Source organism: Notolepis coatsorum, assembly GCF_963971535.1.
Source record: "Notolepis coatsorum genome assembly, chromosome: 18".
In the NCBI taxonomy this organism is placed as follows: domain Eukaryota; kingdom Metazoa; phylum Chordata; class Actinopteri; order Aulopiformes; family Paralepididae; genus Notolepis; species Notolepis coatsorum.
Window position 1 is genome coordinate 65,563,278 of NC_140182.1, and position 20,163 is coordinate 65,583,440.

At 44.3% G+C, this 20,163-nt stretch overlaps 1 protein-coding gene across 1 annotated transcript in view; it reads left to right on the top strand.

The window, feature by feature from the left end:
* sema4ba (sema domain, immunoglobulin domain (Ig), transmembrane domain (TM) and short cytoplasmic domain, (semaphorin) 4Ba) overlaps nt 1–15,547 on the top strand; it is a 68,228-nt gene extending 52,681 nt beyond the window's left edge. The window contains exons 8-14 of the mRNA XM_084334968.1: nt 1,814–1,995; nt 3,838–3,988; nt 4,427–4,637; nt 8,903–9,018; nt 9,634–9,791; nt 11,077–11,168; nt 11,400–15,547. Of these exons, the coding sequence (XP_084191094.1) occupies nt 1,814–1,995; nt 3,838–3,988; nt 4,427–4,637; nt 8,903–9,018; nt 9,634–9,791; nt 11,077–11,168; nt 11,400–12,175 (1,686 nt within the window). The 3' untranslated portion in view covers nt 12,176–15,547. The remainder of the gene's footprint in view (nt 1–1,813; nt 1,996–3,837; nt 3,989–4,426; nt 4,638–8,902; nt 9,019–9,633; nt 9,792–11,076; nt 11,169–11,399) is intronic.
* The last annotated feature ends 4,616 nt before the right edge of the window (nt 15,548–20,163 follow it).

Here is a 20,163-nt window from a genome sequence, read left to right on the forward strand (position 1 = left end):
CTTGTTTACATCAGGGTCCCCCATTTTCAATTCATCATAAATCATAAAGCTCAACTCGTTATTATTTTGCGCAGACCGCAGAAACAAACACGGGAACGTTTTGATTATATTTAAAAGGCTTTACGTTAAACGAAACAAGTGGAATTTCGAAGCTGTAAGCAGAATACAAGTCATATGAATATAGTGTTCTTCCCCCTTTTTACTGTATAAGAAAGAATAGAAAACGCATTGCAATGACACCAGATAGTGGACAGACTATGTATATGATGGGATTCAAGTTCGCGTTTTTGTTGATCATAGGCATGCTGTCAGAGTATGATATCTTAATCAAACATTCTAGAACATTTGTCGTCACAGATCATGTCCTAATAGAACATAGGCTATGGCATGGATCGTGATATTGTGTGGACTGTTATTATTACTGTACCGGTACCACCCATTGTGACAACAGCCTTGTGAGTCCCGCACACAAACATGATGGAATTCAAGTTCATGTATTGAAAGGCAGGCTACATCATACATGCAGTGAGATTCATTGTTCTTGTATATGCTCTCGTATTATTGTTTATATAGGCTACCCAATACTGACATCAAAATAGATTGTAGTATGCCTCTAGAAATCATATGCAGCAGGTAGAAAATTGACGGGAGATCCATCGCGATTTGGAATAAAATTGAGGAGAACTTTAATCCCTGGGTATTGATCAAACAACACGGGAAAAGGCAGTCATATTCCAGCGCGGTATTTATTAGTGTTTGCGCTGCCCAGGCAGCAATGGTTAATAGATATCATATCCGACATCACCGTAAGTGTACACGTCTGTCAGCCTGTCTCATGACACGCTTCCCTCGGCTTAGTCCATTTTTCCACATTTCATGGGTGTATTCCATTACCGTATATGGTTAATCGGGGCGTTTCTGGTATGCAAATACGTGAAAGTGTGCACGAGCCTCGGCGCAGAGCCAAGGTGGGATTCATCATGACAGGTGTGCGTAGAGCCTGCGTACGCACGTGTGATGAATCCCGACTTCCCTGTGCGTACACTGGTTCTACATTCCGTGCTTACGTGTGGAAATAGAACATGTTCTACGCACACATTGATGAATGAGGGCCCTGACTTCTAAGGGCTTCTACTGTACACACACAGATACAGTGTCGATCAGGATAGAAATACATATCAGATCAACAATCAAATTTATATATAGTGTTCTTACCTTGTATCTGATGTAATGCAAAAGAAATAATCCAATTATCTGATCGCCATTTGAAGTACTGGGCGCGGAGGTCCGTGCCACGTTCAACAGCATTGCATATGAGGGGGGGGGGGGGGGGGGGGCAGCCTCGCAGATGTATCGTTGAAATCAGGTTACCTCGCCTGAGTATTTAAACCGCGCCCGCACGGCTTAGATCGTCTCAGAAAATAAAATATACCATTCCCAGTGGAGTCCAATACCAGCCGGAAGGCGTAGCGAGCGGTATTTGCCATTTTGCGAGCTCAGACCCATTCCCAACGATAACATCAGGCTGGATGGATGAAAATGAATGGATATCGCTAATAAAAGAAATAACGATTAAAACCTGACTATACTCGTGATTGGCGCTCAAGCGATGGCGAGTTAACCCGACTATCATCGTGACTGGCGTCCAATGAGTTAATTGTCTGTTAATGTCGCACCAAACAACCAAATCAAATTCCTTGTATGTGCAAACTTACTTGGCAATAAAGACCTTTCTGATTCTGATTCTGATGCCCCTCTAAAGAGTCTGGTCTAGACCATCTCCATCCAACACAACCTTGTTTTATGGTTACAGGGAGACAAGGGAGGGGAGAGGGTCCTCCAGAAGAAGTGGACCACCTTCCTGAAGGCCCAGCTGCTGTGTTCTTTGCCTGACGACGGCTTCCCCTTCAACATCATCCAGGACATGTTCGTACTGACGCCCAGCCCCGAGGACTGGAAGAGCTCTGTGTTCTATGGAGTCTTCACCTCTCAGTGGTGAGGAACACTTAACTTTATCAACACTTCCATTATATACATGCACATTAGCAAAGCAAATGGAGGAGTATATAAAGTAATTTTTATAGCGCTCCACAAGCACAGAGTGCTTCACAGCATTTTAAAACCTCAGTAAAAATACAAGAAATAAAACATGTGAAGAGAAGAAAAAACATTAAAATGAGCTAAAACAACAGAATAGACAACAAAAAAGAAAAGGACATAAACAGAAAGAAACGGCTATGGATGTTTAAAAAGCCTAGAAGTACGTTTTTAGCTGCCTTTTAAAAATCTGAGGGAGCGGTTTTCAGGTTATATATAATGTGCTCCTCAAGAAAAGCAATCTCTAAACTGAATGTATAGTGGCTCTTCACATGAGTCTGTGTAACTGGGGTCCTCTGAAGTGGGTTCAGCATGGCACTAACACTGCCAGGCTTAGGGGTTTGATTCTCACTGGAGCCGCCCATGCTATGAGTGTGTACGCACTCATGGCACTTAGCGTCCAAACGAAACCATAGAGTATGCAATGTTATATAGCAGAGACAGACCTCCGTCAGATCTAAGTCAGCTCTCCTTGCCATATTGTGTGGTTTAGAGTAGGGATGTCCGATATTATCGGCCTACCGATATTATCGGCCGATATTGGCATTAAAATGTGATATCGGAAATGATCGGTATCGGTTTTAATTTTTTTCCATTTATTTAACCTTTATTTACCCAGGCAAGCAAGTAAGAACACATTCAGATTTTTTTTATTGTCAAAATTATGCATAATGTTGTATTAATTCCACGACAAGAGATATGTAATGTTAATTACCTGAAATTATTCCGTTTTTGGGGGGGGGGGGGGGGGGGTATCGGTTGATATCGGTATCGGAAATTAAGAGTTGGACAATATCGGTATATCGGTATCGGTAAAAAAGCCAATATCGAACATCCCTAGTTTAGAGGCTATGATCCAGTTGGTATTCTGTGTATCGTAACAGTAACAAGGACACATGGATGCAAAGCATTCTCGTATAGATTGAAGTTCTCTCTCTCTCTCTCTCTCTCTCTCTCTCTCTCTCTCTCTCTCTCTCTCTCTCTCTCTCTCTCTCTCTCTCTCTCTCTCTCTCTATCTCTCTCTCTCTCTCTCTCTCTCTCTCTCTCTCTTTCCTTCCTCCAAATCACCAAATAGCCAGTAGCAAAACACGCTTCAGAATGTCAGGAACTGAAATACCTAGTTAACGTAGCTACAGTATAATAAACACGGCTCAGAATGTCAGGAACTTAAATACTTTTGGAAAAGCATTCTACCATATAAACAGGGCCCAGAATGGCAGTCAAATGTAATGGTGTTTTCCTACCACGAGCATTCATACCGGGGTATCCTGTGTCGACTTTGTGTGGAAGTGTGATTGATGTTGATGTCAACCTAATGCTCGTGGGGCGCCACTAAGGGGGCAGAGTGGCTAAGTGTGAGTGACTGAATCAGTGACAGAATGAATGATTGAGCTAGCGACATTGCCGGTCATAGAGGTGCTTCACAGGGGGCGACAGTGGCTCAGGAGGTAGAGCAGTCATCTGGTAATCTGGAGGTTCCCGGTTAGATTCCCGCTCCTCCCGGGCAGCGTGTCGCTTGAGCAAGACACTTAACCCCTAATTGCTCCCGATGTGCAGGTTGGCACCTTGCATGGTTGTATCTGCCATCTGTGTGTGAATATGTGAGTGAATGGGTCAAATGTGAGGAATAAATTGTAAAACGCTTTGGATAAAAGAGCTATATAAATGCACCATTTACCATTTACATCTAAAAAGGCAGTGGCTCATCAGAAGGTCATGAAGTTCTCCATGTCTCCTCAGGTACAAGGGTGCCTCTGGAAGCTCCGCGGTGTGTGCCTTCACCATGGACCAGGTGGAGAAGGCTTTCAACGGACGTTACCGTGAGGTCAACCGAGAGACCCAGCAGTGGTACACGTACAACCACCCAGCCCCCGAGCCGCGGCCTGGAGCGGTGAGTGTTGAGAATACTGCCCTCTGCTGGAAACATGACGCAGTCACACCATTTCGCGGTAATGAGCGGCATACAGAGCCGGAGGGCCACATGTGCCACACGCCACTGATGTGTTCCTGCATGCTGCTCGTCAGCCACATCTACAATCTCCACTGATCATCAGTGCTCAGAGCAGATATCTGTCTCGCTGGCGTCACTGTCAGCCCCTCTTCCCAGAAGACTTGATCCTTATCAGAGAGTGTCGTTGCTTTCACTTCCTGGCAGGTTTATCACAGACCAATCAATGGGAAGCCTACAAACGAACAGCCTATTGATGAGGGCCGGGTGGGCAGGGGGAGGCGCGGGGGGGTGGGCGGGGGGGCACACTGCTGCAGTTGGCATTGCTGCACGGCGTGAGTGATTTTATGAATAAAGTGATTTCCTGTGTCGCCTCTGCAGTGCATCACGAACGCTGCCAGGGAGCAGACCATCCCCTCCTCGCTGCACATGCCTGACAAGGTGCTGAACTTTGTCAAGGACCACTTCCTGATGGACAGCGTGATCCGCAGCCAACCTCTGCTGCTGAAGCGCAATGTGCGCTACACACAGATCGCTGTCCACCGGGCCCAGGCCGTCCACAAAGCCTACAATGTCCTCTTCATTGGCACAGGTACTGGATTTCAACTCATTGACTGCCTTTAACATTCCGGAATCCTCAGCTCACAGTCTGAGCCACCACAGGGTTTTAATTCATCTCACAATGTTGAGACCCCCCCCCCCCCCCCTGCAACTTTCACTATAAATCCTATATTTGTAAGATTTTAAGACTAATAATTGACCAAATAAATGATTGAAGCGTATTGCCAACATTTAGAGCATTCTTTTTGTGTAGTATTTTCTAGAGGTTGACCGAGGGACATTTTACAAAACTTCAGCATCGGCCATTTGTTACTGATTTCCCGCCGTTTTAGTAGGCGTCTTTAAAGGGATCTAGTAGTCAAATTTTTTAAGCTAGCTTGACTTCTCACCTCAACATCTGAATGAAAATGGGCTCAACAGAACCACACAAGACCATTTACAGCCAGGCTAATTTACGCTAGTGTCAAATGCAGAATTAGGCCCAACTAGGCAATAGAACCACTTTAACATAAAATGCTGTTTAGGTGACAGATAAAGCCCAGGGCAGGCTGGTGTACTTAGAACTCAGGCTAGAGGTTCAGAATCCTGGCGATGGTAGAGGCCCAGGGCAGTTAATATACCCCTCTCCTCTGATCAACCCATTATTGTCATCCAAGTGTATACATTCAAGTCAAGTCAAGTCAAGAGTTTTATTTGTCACGGCATACGAGTATACAATGAAATGCGGGTGGTCTTGCCCGCAACGATGTGCAATACAGTGGGTACAACATATAATAGAATCCAATACAAAAACATTGTGCAATAACAGGTAACAGGTAACAGGTAACATGGTGACATCAAAATCGGTATCTGTACATAGTTATTTACAGAGCATATAGGACATGCTAGGTAGCTTTGGTAGTGCAATACACTGTTACTGTTGCTACTACTGATTTAAAGTGGCCTTTCCTTTTGGCAATAAGTGTGAGTGTGTGCGCATGAGTGTGTGCCCGCTCATGTTAAAGTGTTAAGTGGCTGCTAGTGTGTGAGCGTGCACTGCGTGCGTGTCGTGTGTGTGCTCATGTGTGCTTATGTGTCGATAGTTCAGTGTTCTGTGGTACTCAATGTTCATTGTTCAGGACTCTGATGGCCTGGGGGAAGAAGCTAAGCCTAAGCCTCTCTGTCCTAGTAGCTGGGGTTCGCAGGCGTCTGCCTGACCTCAGCAGCTGAAACAGGCTGTTATTGGGGTGGTGGGGGTCTTTCATTATTCTGCAGGCTCTGGATTTGCACCTCTTGTTGTATAGAACCTGCAGGGGAGGTAGTGCAATACCGTGGTACGCTCGGCAGAGCGCACCACTCTCCGTAGGGCCTTCTTGTCCTGTGCCGTGCTGTTTCCATACCAGGCAGTGATGTTTCCGGTCAGGATGCTCTCTACCGCTCCTGAGTAGAAGGACTGGAGTATCTTCCCCGATACTCTGAACTTCCTTAACTGTCTCAGGTGGTAGAGGCGCTGTTTCGCCTTCTTTACTACTGTGTCTATGTGTGTTGACTAGGGCTGACCTTCGAAGCTTTTTTTGGCAATCGAAGCTTCGGGGCCGAGCTTCGATTTTAATTCGAAGCTACGAATAAAAAGAAAATAAAAAACTTTAATATTTTTTTTTATTTTTATTTTTTTTATCTTATGTTGTGGGACTTGTACAGCACTTTCGTAAACGTTGTTGTTTTTAAATGTGCTCTATAAATAAAGTGGGTTGGATTAATTAACTAAGTAGCCCCTTTCGTGACTGTGACGCATCCAACAAGGTTTCACTCGGCTGTGTGATTTAATTCAAGGTGGATCGCTGTTGTCGTTTGAACAACTTCAGATTTCATGGGAACTACCAATCCCCCAAATCAAGAATGTTTAAGATGAATGAAGTAAGATTTTGATTATTTGAAATATGGCCTGTGTAGACTAAACTATGCACAGAATTATGTCAGTCTACAAGGTCCGGATTCTACATGGTCCGGCAATGTAGACCTTGTAGACTCCACTACAGACCAATTATCAGTGAATGTTCATGCATTTTTAAGAAGGGCAACTTCCACAAAAAAACAAAGAACTCACCAAAACATCTCAGTAGCACCTTATCTAAATGTTATATTTCATATATGGAGATTCATATTTATTTATGTATTGCATGCATTTCTACATTTTATTTCCTATTTTGTTTATTCATCAGCTGAGTAACAATGTTCATCAAAGTGTTGCGTGTTACAGTGTAGGTTAGTTTATTAGGACAAGTGCATGACAGTAAGGTTAGTCACGGTTAGATTTTTTTATTTATTTTTTTATCATTTCAGATAATGGTTGAAGAAGTGAGTCTTTAGTCGACGGCGAAAGATTGGATGGGATTCGGCTGTCCTAACTGGGATGGGTAGTTCATTCCACCATTGTGGGGCAAGGACTGAGAATAGACGGCTTCTCTTTGATGACACACACACACACACACACACACACACACACACACACACACACACACACACACACACACACACTTACATTCAGTCATTTAGCTGACGCTTTTATCCAAAGCGACTTACAAGTTCTGTACGACAAGACAGCAAGAAGGGTACAACTCTATCAGCTGACTAACAATGTTCATCAAAGTGTTGCATGTTACAGTGTAGGTTAGTTTATTAGGACAAGTGCATGACAGTAAGGTTAGTCACGGTTCGATTTTTTTTTTTTTTTTTTTTTATCATCATTTCAGATAATGGTTGAAGGTTGAGTCTTTAGTCGACGGCGAAAGATTGGACGGGATTCGGCTGTCCTAACTGGGATGGGTAGTTCACACACACACACACACACACACACACACACACACACACACACACACACACACACACACACACACACACACACACAGACACACACACACACACATACAAATCAAAGTAAAAAAAAATTAAAATTGAAAAAAACTTTTTTTTGAAAAAAAAAAATTTTTATTTTAATTTTTTTTTAAACTTCGATTATTTTTTTTAATGTTCGAAGCTTGTGCCATCGAACGAAGCTTCGAAGCTTCGAAGTATTTAAGACAGCCCTAGTGTTGACCATGTCAGATCCTCTGAGATGTGGACCCCCAGGTACTTAAAGCTGCTCACCCTGTCCACGGTAGCCCCGTTAATCATCAGTGGTGTGTGCGTCTCCTGCTGTCCTCTCCTATAATCCACGATCAACTCCTTGGTTTTACCAATGTTCAGGAGCAGGCTGTTGTCCTGGCACCAGCGTTCCAGTACCTCAACCTCCTCCCGGTAGGCCTTCTCGTCGTTGTCCGAAATCAGCCCCACCACCACTGTGTCGTCTGCGAACTTCACTATGGAGTTGGAGCTGAACTTGGCCACACAATCGTGTGTGTAGAGTGAGTACAGCAGGGGGCTCAGAACACAGCCCTGGGGGGACCCGATGCTCAGGGTGATGGTGTTGGAGGTCTGACCCCCCACCCTGACCGCCTGGGGTCTTTCGCTCAGAAAGTCCAGTACCCAGGCGCTCAGGGCGGAGCTCAGACCTAGCTCGATCAGCTTGTCCACCAGTCTGGTGGGGACCATGGTGTTGAACGCTGAGCTGTAGTCAATGAACAACAGTCTCACATAGCCCCCCTTCTGACGGTCAAGGTGAGAGAGGGTGCTGTGCAGTACCTGGGAGACCGTGTCGTCGGTGGACCTGTTTGTCCTGTATGCAAATTGCATAGGGTCCATATCACTGGGGAGGGAGGCACAAATGTGGTCCTTGACCAGCCTCTCGAAACATTTCATGACCACAGAGGTGAGTGCCACCGGTCTGTAGTCATTTGGACATGTTGGGGAGGGTTTCTTCGGTACAGGGATGATGGTAGACATCTTGAAGCAGGCAGGGACCACTGACTCCGCCAGGGATTGATTAAATATGGCGGTGAACACCGGGGCCAGCTGGTTGGCACAGGACTTGAGTATGCGTCCTGTTATACCATCTGGGCCAGCAGCCTTCCTGGTGTTCACCTGCATAAATGCTCTTCTCACACTGTGTTCCGACAACGAGAGAGCGTCCCCGCCCCCCCGCGGTTGCCCCCCCCCCTCCACAACAGCCGGCGCGCGAGTGACGTCACTAGCCGGAGAGCCAGCAGCGCCACTGTCTACACCAAACCGAGCGTAGAAGGTGTTGAGCTTGTCCGCAAGGGAGGCGTCGTCGCTCCCCATTGAGGGGGCGCTGACTTTATAGTCAGTTATTGTCTTCTAGCACTTCTCAACAACCTTAACAATTCTAATCTCAAGTTACATTTTCTCTGATTTTGCCAGACGACGGGAGACTCCACAAAGCCATTAACGTTAACAACAAGATGCACATCATCGAGGAGATGGTGCTTTTCCAAGATTCCCAACCGGTGCAACACATTGAGCTGGACTCTGAGAAGGTATAGTAATGTGATAGCACTATCTGAGAATGGAGGTTCTGTGTTTTTCTGGAGGCTTCTGCTTGGTGGGAAGTAATAAAAAAAGGCTCACTAAATGCCTTTATTGGCAGCTTAGGGGTTCCATGAGCCATGAAGAGCTGCAGCCTAAAGGGGAGCTCACGTTCATTGAGATAATTGCGTGCAACTTCCTCTCTGGGGAGCTGGAAACAGATGGGTTGTAAACCGTTTGTGTGACACTATGAATCCTGCCCCCCTCCAGATCTGATCTGTTACCCGTTCTCTCTTTAACTTTAACCCTGCCCCTCTCCAGATCTGTTCCGTTACCCTGCTCTCTCCTTAGCCATAATCCTGCTCTCTCCAGATCTGTTCCGTTACCCTGCTCTCTCCTTAGCCATAATTCTGCCCCTCTCCAGATCTGTTCCGTTACCCTGTTCCCTCTTTGTGAAGCAGGGGGAACGAAAGCACTGCGTAGAATGCATCCTATAGAATAGCCCAGGGTACCAGGAGATCAGGGTCAGGTGAAGGATGAGGTATGATGAAAATAGCAACACAGGCGAGTGTATGTGGGCCAGCGTTCCTTCCTGTTCCCTGATTGGTCTCGTCTTGTCTTCGCAGGGACAGCTTTTTGTTTCCTCTTTCTCCGGCCTGGTGGAGGTTCCGGTGGCGAACTGCTCCAACTATCAGAGCTGTGGGGAGTGCATCCTCTCCAGGGACCCTTACTGCGCCTGGACGGGACGCCAATGCATGGACGTCAGACAGGCTCCGCCGGGCAGGTGTGTATCCCTCTTAGGGATGCCCCGATCACGTTTTTTGCCACCGATACCGATCACCGATCGTCGTGAGCCATATCGGCCGATACCGATCCGATACCGATCGTTTTTGATTAAAAAGAAATTAAAAATTATTTTATATAAAAAGTTTTTTTTTTTTTTTTTTTTTATAAAATATATATATTATATAATTAGACTTGTACTTGTATTATCTGCGAGACATCGCCACCACGCAACAAGTCAAAATGCTCGCTATCTCCACTGTCTGTGTGTACATACTCTGCTTTGATCAAATCACATTCGGCTCTGCAGATTTACCCTAGGCTCTGCAGATATACCCTACTCCCTCAGCTATCCCCGTTAATGACTGCGACGCAAGCCGGGCTTCGAATATGCATCGAATGAGTGTTATAAGACATTGATATCAGGAGCTGTCTGTAGCTACTGCTAGCCGGAAATATAACGTTAAGACAACGCCTCAGTGAACTATTTAGTTGAATGGGACATTTCGTTTTGAACAGTGAGCTAAGCTAACGTGAGCTAACAGAGGTAACATACACTAGTACTAGATAACTAGACTATTGCTGGAGCATTTGTTGATATCAGGAGCTATCAGTAGCTAGCCGGCTAGATACCGTTCAGTTAGACAATGCCTCATCATGTATTAAACTAAAAGTGAATAGTTGACTGGGTCATTTTGTAGCGGTAGCTAACGTTAGCTCATGGAGGTCCCGTCCCACTAGACTAGACTAGACCCGTGTTTACATGCGTGCGGGAGGAACTGGAGGAGGAGCAGAAGACGCGCAGCACTGTGTGCAGCTCCCGGTGTCTGAGACAGAACTCAGCGAGTGAGATCTGTTTTGACGATCGGCGAAAATAAAACAGTAACGATAGCTAGGTAGCTAACGTTAGCTCAGGTCGAATGCACTATCTAGACTCAGCAGAGGAGCCGCCTCCTCTGTGTTTACAAACTCTACACGGGTGCGGGCGGGGCTAGGGAGGAGGAGCAGTTTGCAGGTCCTGTGCGTCTGAGACAAGCGAGTGAGATATCCACTTGATCAGTTTCCGCGAACGGCGAATATGACTCATTATCGGAATTCCCCGATCGCATATTTATACTGAATATCGGCCGATAACGATCGGTGGCCGATCGATCGGGGCATCCCTAATCCCTCTGCATAGTGATCTACTGTACAATACAACACGAATGACAAGACACCTAGGATTGTAAAGTCCCTTTTTTGATTTGTAAAAAAATATACAAATAATCAAATGTGTCTGTTTTCAGTCAGTGGCAACAGGATGTAGATGACGCCGACACATCAGTGATTTGCAATAAGATGACACCCAGCCCGCGGTTTTCCAAACCTTCAACTAACCGTGAGTACCGTCACCTCCTCTCCTCTCGAGTCTCTTACATTACAAAGCAGCTCTCTTTAGCAGATTTTCCGCACGCTCCGCTTTTCACTTTGCATCCTGTTTACTTAATGTACTCGGTGTGCGGCGGCGGTGACGCCTTCATCCCGCTCATTGGAGTCACCCTGGATCGGGCGGGCGCAGCTCATCTTATGCTAAAGAGACTGACTTTCCTCCTCGTGTCTCTTCCCTCAGGACTATCCTCCTGCCAGGTGATCATCATGCCGGCCAACACCTTCAAAGTGCTGCCCTGCAAGCTGCGCTCCAACCTGGCCGAGCGGCGCTGGGAGTACAGCGGCACTGCGGGACACTTCCACTACCCCAGCCCCGAAGGCGGCCTGGTGGTGGTGGCCCAGGCCGACCGGCAGGAGAGCTACGAGTGCTGGTCGGTGGAGGAGGGCTTCAGACAACTGCTGGCCAACTACTGCGTGAGGGGCGAGGCCAAGCAGGAGAGCACCACCCCGCCCGGCCGGTCACGCACCCCGCAGGTCCCCCGGGAGGAGGAGGCCATCGTCTTGCCTGGGGAGGCGCGCTCGCCGCAGGTCAACACCAAGACCTACTGGAATGAGCTCATTGTCGTGTGCGCCCTCTTGGCCTTCTCCCTGGTCGTCTTCTCCCTGTTCGTGGTCTACAGGAACCGCGACCGCATGAAGTCCATGCTGAAGGAGGGGGAGTGTCCTAACATGCAGCAGAAGAAGCCCAGGATAGCAGGGAAGCCGGCGGAGAACTTGCCGCTCAACGGGAACGCGGTGCCAGCGGCCGTCTCGGATCACAAGGGCTACCAGACCCTTAATGACAACTATATCTGTGGCACTCCGCCGCACGAGTGCTCCTCGCCCGACAACAGCAAGAGCTTCTCGGAGTCGGAGAAGAGGCCTCTGAACTTGAAAGAGAGTCATGTAGAGATCTCACCCACGTGCCCGCGGCCTCGGGTGAGACTCGGATCAGAGATTAAAGACTCCATTGTGTGAGGGCATCTTTGAGAAACTTGTGGGATATCATACAGTTATGTGTGGAGTGACTAACTGTGAACCGAAAGGAGTGCACTTGCTGAAAGAGCTGCAGAACTCTAGGAGAGAGAACACTGACGAGCAACACACAGTGGGGGCATTTCATTACACACATTTTTGCACTTTTGTCTTTTCGTTCTGTCCCTAGTTCAGTGTGCATTTCCTTTTAATTGCTTTGTCACGGCCCCTTTCTTAAGTGCACTCAAAAGCACAATTGAGAGGAAGCTCCATTTTGCCTTCGGACTTTTTGACGTTTTGATATAATGCTCACAGAGGGAATGTAACGACACACACGTGTACGGAGGTGACGTCGCCCCCTACTGTCCAGCTGTGACGCGAGGTGACGATGACATTTCTCAGCATTGCCACTCAATCCGTCCAAAACTATCTATTGGTTTATGCTTTGAAAAGCGGAGCGATCGGCGTAGTTCCCACTAATGCCTGGAGCGACGTTTTGCCATCTGCACCAGCTGATATGAAGGCCTACTGAGGTTACAGTGCACTGTGCCGCAGGTAGACGAGCACTCGCATACCAGAAGAGACACTAACTAGCTAACTGGCAGGTAAAAATGTGACCTTCACATTTATTTACATTGTAACCACTGTGCATACATGGTCATAGTATAGTATATTCATTGCCTACATTCATTGAATACAACATGACGTGGACAGATCCAGGGAGCAAGAATCGGGGCTGGCCATTGCGATGAAAAAGAGCCTGTGAAAAAGAGACGGGACCATTGGGTTTGAGGTGAAGAAAAAAAGCACAAATAGAAGTGATGTTGGGGTTTTTTGTTCCGCTTGCAATTGCCCAGATAAAGTGAAGGTACACTTCATTATTACCATAAAGTACCACCTAAAGAAAAACATGAGACATCGTCCAACGTGAATAGAGACACAAACTAATCTTTTAGGCCAAAACGGAGAGACAGAATATTTGGTCTGTGAAGTGTGGATATTCTATCTACAGGGTTTTACTTCATCTTATGCAATGAAGGCAAAGGGCCCATTCCAGGTATTATGACGCTAATTCTTGATGAAAAAAGGCAGACTATGCAAAGAAAAATAATGTGAAGTGGGGTGAACACCGAGAAAACCTCACCTTGAGACTGTGTGAGCACAAAGGTGTCGGCGCTGTTCATTACCGAGGATCAGTGGCATCACATACACATGCACACACACACACACACACACACACACATGCACACACACACATGACACACACACACTTAAGTATGCAAGTGATCTTTAGCCATTCTTGTATTGCTGGTGGGAGGAGGATAATTGAGTTTTGATAACCTTGCATTCTGCAAATGGATCCAGGTGTAAATTTGTTGCTGACATTCAGGATAGCACACTATGATACAGTGTGACACTTGGCACTGTTGATAAAGAAACCAACATTATGTGTGCTCATCTAGCTCAACATAATAGTAATCGCGTGAAGTCACGACAAAGGTTTTGGCTTTTTTTTTAAAGTTTCACAATTTCCATGGCCAGTCACTACCTTTTTTTTCTTCTTTTTTTCCTAAAGATTCATAAGCATTCTCAACCAGACATAAGAGAGGTTTGAATAGGTGAGCTACTTCATCTACCTAGCGTCTGGTTTTAGTGACGCATGTGACTGCAGGGACTGGTTTCTGTCCACAGGCTTTTGTCTAGATCGTAACTGACCAGGATCTGTTAATGGAAGAAAGTTTCCTTGCCGTTTTTTATGGGAACCAACAAAAACAGATGGCTTGCTGAAAGGGTTTGAACGCCAAAGTGGAGAAGAAGGGGCTCTCATCCTGACATTCAAACCTGATATATGAGCACAGCTTTCCAGTGATCCTCATTAAGAACAATTTGATCTCCATATTTACAATATAAGAGTAGCCTATTCATCTTATTATTCCAAAGATGTAAATCATATAATCCGACATGTTTATGAGGGCAAGCTCTTGCAACACTGTGTTACCGGTAGTGTTGGCAAGTTACAGTTTTTTCAACTAATACGTTATTTAAGTCTTATTTAAGTTTTTGCTTTAATATTGAAATGTGGACACATTTCTTCTTTTAAATGACAAAAAAATGCAGACGTGCATATTTGCTTTAGTATTGATGGGTAAGTGCACTGTAAGAGACGTGATGAATTGTCTATTATAAAATGGTACATGTGCAAAGCCAGCAAACACCTTAAACTCAGAATGCATTCGTTTTGCACAAGATGTTGGAAAAGCCTTAGTTTACAGCAATTTCAGGAGATTGTGAAAAAAAAGATTCTATAGCACGTTCGGAGACGTTCACAATGCCTTCAAGGACACGTTTTGATAATGGAGAGATGTGCCTGTTGGGATACTAAAATATAAACCAGGAAGTAGGTAGTACTAGTAGAGTCACATACTAGCTGTATACGGTAGGCGTAATGAGGCCAAGACCATGCCCAGAAACAGAAACAATAAGAAACATACTATTGCCAGTACCATGTGTTCTCCAAATGGTCTTCTAGAGTGGCTTCAACTTCTGTCAGGGCATACGTTTGATTTACACAGTGTAGCACACACACACACACACACACACACACACACACACACACACACACACACACACACACACACACACACACACACACACACACACACACACACACACACACACCTACACACCTACACACACACACACACACACACACACACACACACACACACACACACACACGTAACCAGTGGCTGTATTTTGATACATGGTTGAGCATAGTATTGAGATACAATTCTTGTACAGTAAATTGTGATGAAAATGGGATTTTAAAGACTGGAGATCCTGTAGAACGAACAGTCAGTCACCAGAGGAAGTGGCTGAAGCAGTAAAATAAAAACATGCTTTTTTTTTTTTGCTTTTTTTTTAAAGACTGTTAACAACTTAAATAAATGGCAGCTTTTTTAGTGAAGTGGTTGTTATTGAGACAATAATACATTTGCCAAGTGCAGAACAATATAAACATGGTAATAATTTAGATTAGTATGCACTGGTCTTGGACATTCTTTTGTTTGATCACAGGTCTCAAATTGTGTACAGTTCATAGCCTAGGTAGGCTTGACTAGCCACAGTCAATGCTCATGCAGTATCACAGTATATTTTCTGTTGAAGAACCACTATAGTCAAGCCTTCTATTTGTGACAGTACACGTTGTTCAGACTCTTGTCAACATGTATTGTAAGTTAAAAAAAAAAAAAAAAATTGTATGTAAAGGTGTTTTGTAAATTCCGCTGCCAATGTAAAATATGTTGTGAATTGTATTTTTTTGTATCATACATAACTACTGTTTGTTTTTTCTTTTTGTATTGTACTGTATATAAGAAGCACTTTATTTTAATTTTTCAAATAAAAATAAAATAGATACATTTTTACTCGTATGGGTCATCATGAGTGTCACTTGACATTTTGACAACGAGACCAGGTTCCCACATTCCTACAGCAGAAGCACGTTATGTATTTTGCATTCTGTGCTTACAATAATACGTATATATATATATATTAATTGAACTGTGAAGACATAGTCTACTTTATGCACAACACTGTCACTGTGTGGCCACAATGCTGAAAAACAAACACAACTAAAGCCTGTATTTGAAATGATTGTTTTCACTGCCTTTTACAAACAACTCTTGTGTTCAAGCATACAGTATTTTATTAACCATTTCCAGGTGCAGTGAAGAGTTAACTGTGAACGTGTCCTATGTCAACACGTAGCTCATCATTACTGTAGGTGGAGTGTGTGCAGTGTTTGCAGACCTTAGCTGATTAGCTCATTAGTTATAGGCCAACTTTAAAACACAATCACATAAATCACGATGATGATGATGATGATGATGATGATGATAGTAAAAGTAATATAAAGATATAATACATACAAATATATAAAATTGTAGTTATATGCAACATAATAAAAGAGTAGTCCAATGGACAGAACCTGGCAAGAGAGGTTAAATTATCGTACAGGGTGTGGAGTCAACAACCCGTTGAGAACAGTGCAACAATGGCTGGGAGGTATCTTTGATAAAGGCCACACATGCAGCACCCCACACCTACAAGGCAAATAATAAAACAGTGAACTTTGTTATGTGTTACAGGACTACCTTTCAAATATGTTCTGAGCCTGGCTACATCTATACCATGAGCAGCCATCGTCACATATAACTTTTAATTCAACTTTATCCAAAGTAGGAGTGTAGGACCTTGGTGGTCTGAGAGTTTACAAAGCGAGTATCTACAGAATGGTACTAGGCGGTCCATTTGATGTGATGACGCACTTGTACAGTAAGACACTGGACCAATCAGAAGCTCGTGTAGCCGGTGAGCTCTTAATTGAGCTCGCAATTGGACTTCTGATTGGCTGTCTCGCTCAGGTGTTCACACCCCGGTGTCAGATGCGGCGAGAGTTGTCGAAAGAGAAAAGTTGGGATTTCCCTTATCTGTTGCATATGTTTTATTATATACACATTTAAGTGTTTCAAGTTTTTAAAATCAAAATAATGGATAGACCTAGCTTACACAAACTGTTTTTAGCGTGTGACGTCAACAAGTCCGGTATTATTGAATACGAGGACTTCACTGTTGTTTGTCGCGAGCTCGGCGTACCAGAAGGTGAGATACAAACTCTGTTCAACAAATTCGATGCGGATAAAACCGGGTATATTAATTTCAGCAACTTCTCATCGAGTTTCGAAGAGGTTTCCGAGACGTTAGATTTGGCGTCCTTCGTCGACGGGTCTCCTTCTAATCAAGACGGTTCATCACTGGACGACTTTCTGAGCAGGGTTGATGGTGCGGTTCTTCTCCCCGAAAGGCAAGTCATATAATACATTTATTTTAGCGCCTTGCATATACTATCTCAAAGCACTTTACAGACATCGCATTACATGGACAAACACAGTGTGGACATTCACAGTGAATCACAGTAGGCCTGGCCATTGACATTCACAGTGAATCACATTCATTATGACAATATGGTGAGGAATGGGATATATACTGCAGAGAAAGGGAGACAGCTTAGAGACTAAACGGAGAGGGAAAAAATAGTATAGGTATACAGACTAAATCAAATCAAATGTATATATAGCCCGAAACGAATTGCCTCAATGGGCTTCACAGATCAACAAGTAACATCACAATATATCCACAATAAAAAAAAAACACAATAAAATCCACAATTTTGCAACACCCCCAGACTTTCCCCAATGAAGATGAGGAACAACTCCCTGTAACCTAGCAATAGGGGGGAGAAACCTCAGTTGGGCAATTCAAATGGGATCCCCCATCAGGGTGTCTGTGATATATTGGTGTTGCTATGGATGGATGGATCATACTGGACCATACATAATACCTATCATACTACCTATACCTGGGTTTCATGTCACCTTTATTTGCTGGGCTTAAAGTATACATGTGTAAAACTATCGTGTGCCACTTTCATGTTTTATTCTGCTATAGTCTTCGGGGGCCGTTGGGTGATCTGTATCAGGCCATCCAGTCATCCGCAGACTTCACTCTGGTACCGCAGTATGAACGCGTGCTCCGCTCTCTCATAAGTGACAGCATGGACCACAGACTGCAGAGCGAGCAGCTGGAGAGCAGCTTGAAGAGGTAATAACTGCCTCAGGGCAGATCCTAGTTCAAAGAACTGATGGTAGACCTGCTCTCCTGTCTCTATTTCTCTCTGGGTCTCTCTCTCCTGTCTCTATTTCTCTCTGTGTGGGTCTCTCTCTCTCCTGTCTCTATTTCTCTCTGTGTGGGTCTCTCTCCTGTCTCTATTTCTCTCTGTGTGGGTCTCTCTCTCCTGTCTCTATTTCTCTCTGTGTGGGTCTCTCTCTCCTGTCTCTATTTCTCTCTGTGGGTCTCTCTCTCCTGTCTCTATTTCTCTCTGTGGGTCTCTCTCTCCTGTCTCTATTTCTCTCTGTGTGGGTCTCTCTCCTGTCTCTATTTCTCTGTGTGGGTCTCTCTCCTGTCTCTATTTCTCTCTCTCTCTCCTGTCTCTATTTCTCTCTGTGGGTCTCTCTCCTGTCTCTATTCCTCTCTGTGTGGGTCTCTCTCTCCTGTCTCTATTTCTCTCTGTTTGGGTCTCTCTCCCCCTCTCTTTATCTCTCTCTCTCTCTCTCTCTCTCTCTCTCTCTCTCTCTCTCTCTCTCTCTCTCTCATATAGGCTACACTTATGTAATGTGTGTTTTTACATAGAAGTGACTACTTTAACTATGGGTTTAGAGCTCAGGTTGTTCTTCGAGACCATTTGAACTATTACAATGTATGGCACTTTATCTATGGGAAGCTTTAATTTCCATTTGTATAGCCTTGGGTATTATGCATATTGCATATAATATGTGAAGATGCATTAATAATAAAACACGTTCTTATCAAAACTGTTGCGCTAGGTCTACTGACTGCACCAATATTGCTGTAACCTGCAGGGCGACTGTGTTGCCATCAACACAAGTAATTCATAATACTTGCATAACCCAAGCTAGCTGTCAAAACGGGTGCTGGGAGGTAGACTTATTTGCACATGCATGAGCGCTGTGACATGAGGAATGAAGAAGAAGCTGTGTTGAATTTGCCAATTGGTCGTGACATATCTTCTAATCTGATTTACAAGTATTTTCTTTTTAGCATGATTCATAATGTAAAAAAAACTATTCATATAACACAGATATATATAGATGTATTTTTCCCAGGCCGTGCTATTCATATAACACATATACTGTACATGTAGATGTATACTGCCCAGTCCGTACTATTCAGAGCATCGTTCTCTGAGAGCGATTATCATGCATGCTGAGGTGGAGGTGCAGTAGAGCATCTTAATTTCTACAACAACAGTGAAGTGGTATTGAACTAACCGGTTAATCTGGCGAGCAAGCTAATTGTCGTGAGACACAGTGACAATAACTCTTCCATAGAGCACACCATATCTTTTTATACACATGCTAGTCGAGCATCAGCAAAAAGGTGTCAATGACAAGAATTTAACCTTTCCTCTCATTTTACCATGCTTAACTCTGCACCTGTACATCCCTGTGATTTGCTCTGTTTCAATGGATTTGAAGTGGTCTCCTTTTAACAAAGCATGATAAGATTTAGAAAAGTAGGCCATGCAAATCAAACAAACACAAACACAGTGTGGGTTCCACGGAGTGAGGAGAACCGAATGGTCATCCAGGGGCCCCGACATGCTGTATGACTGTAGTTAGTATTATTGGATGGCATACAGATGGAAGCCAAATCTCACTCCTATTTTTCTTCCTCGTCATTTAAATTGAGATATTTAAATATAATTAACTATCAACCAGTGATTTTCTGTTCGCAGTAGAAGCACACACTCAATGAATGATTAACACATTCTAGAATTGTTACACTGGTTACTATGTAGCTGATGCAAAGGTTGACCTTTCTTTTATTTCTAATATTTTTGTGATGGAAATGCTTTCATTCTAAGTCTTTGAAGTGGGTCTTCATAAAGCGCCTGGGACTACTGTAGCTAATTCTCATCTTACAGTTTGTGTGTCAATGTTTTGGTTCAGTAACCACAAGGTTTAAGGGAGAGGTGACATTCTATATTCAAGGAAGTAGGAATACTATAATAATAATAAATGGTTACATGGGTATCATGGTTAGTTGTCTGGTTCCACTACAGTTTTTTTTTTTACCTCTCCTAGCTGTGGTGATGTGGCTGCTTACATGTAGGTCACTACTCATTTCCTCAACATAAACTTATAGCTGAAAATATGTTGCCAATATGTTGAAATATATCTATATAGTGTGAGGAGCTGCCATGTTTACTCTTGTCAAATCTCCCCTATGAAGAATGTTAGCCTTGTGCACCTGAGGAATGTGCTTGTCGAAGGCCCTCCCTTCCACGGCCGGGTCAGGTGCGGTTTACCTGACGAGAGCTAGAGCAGGTACGACTGTGGGGGTGAGAC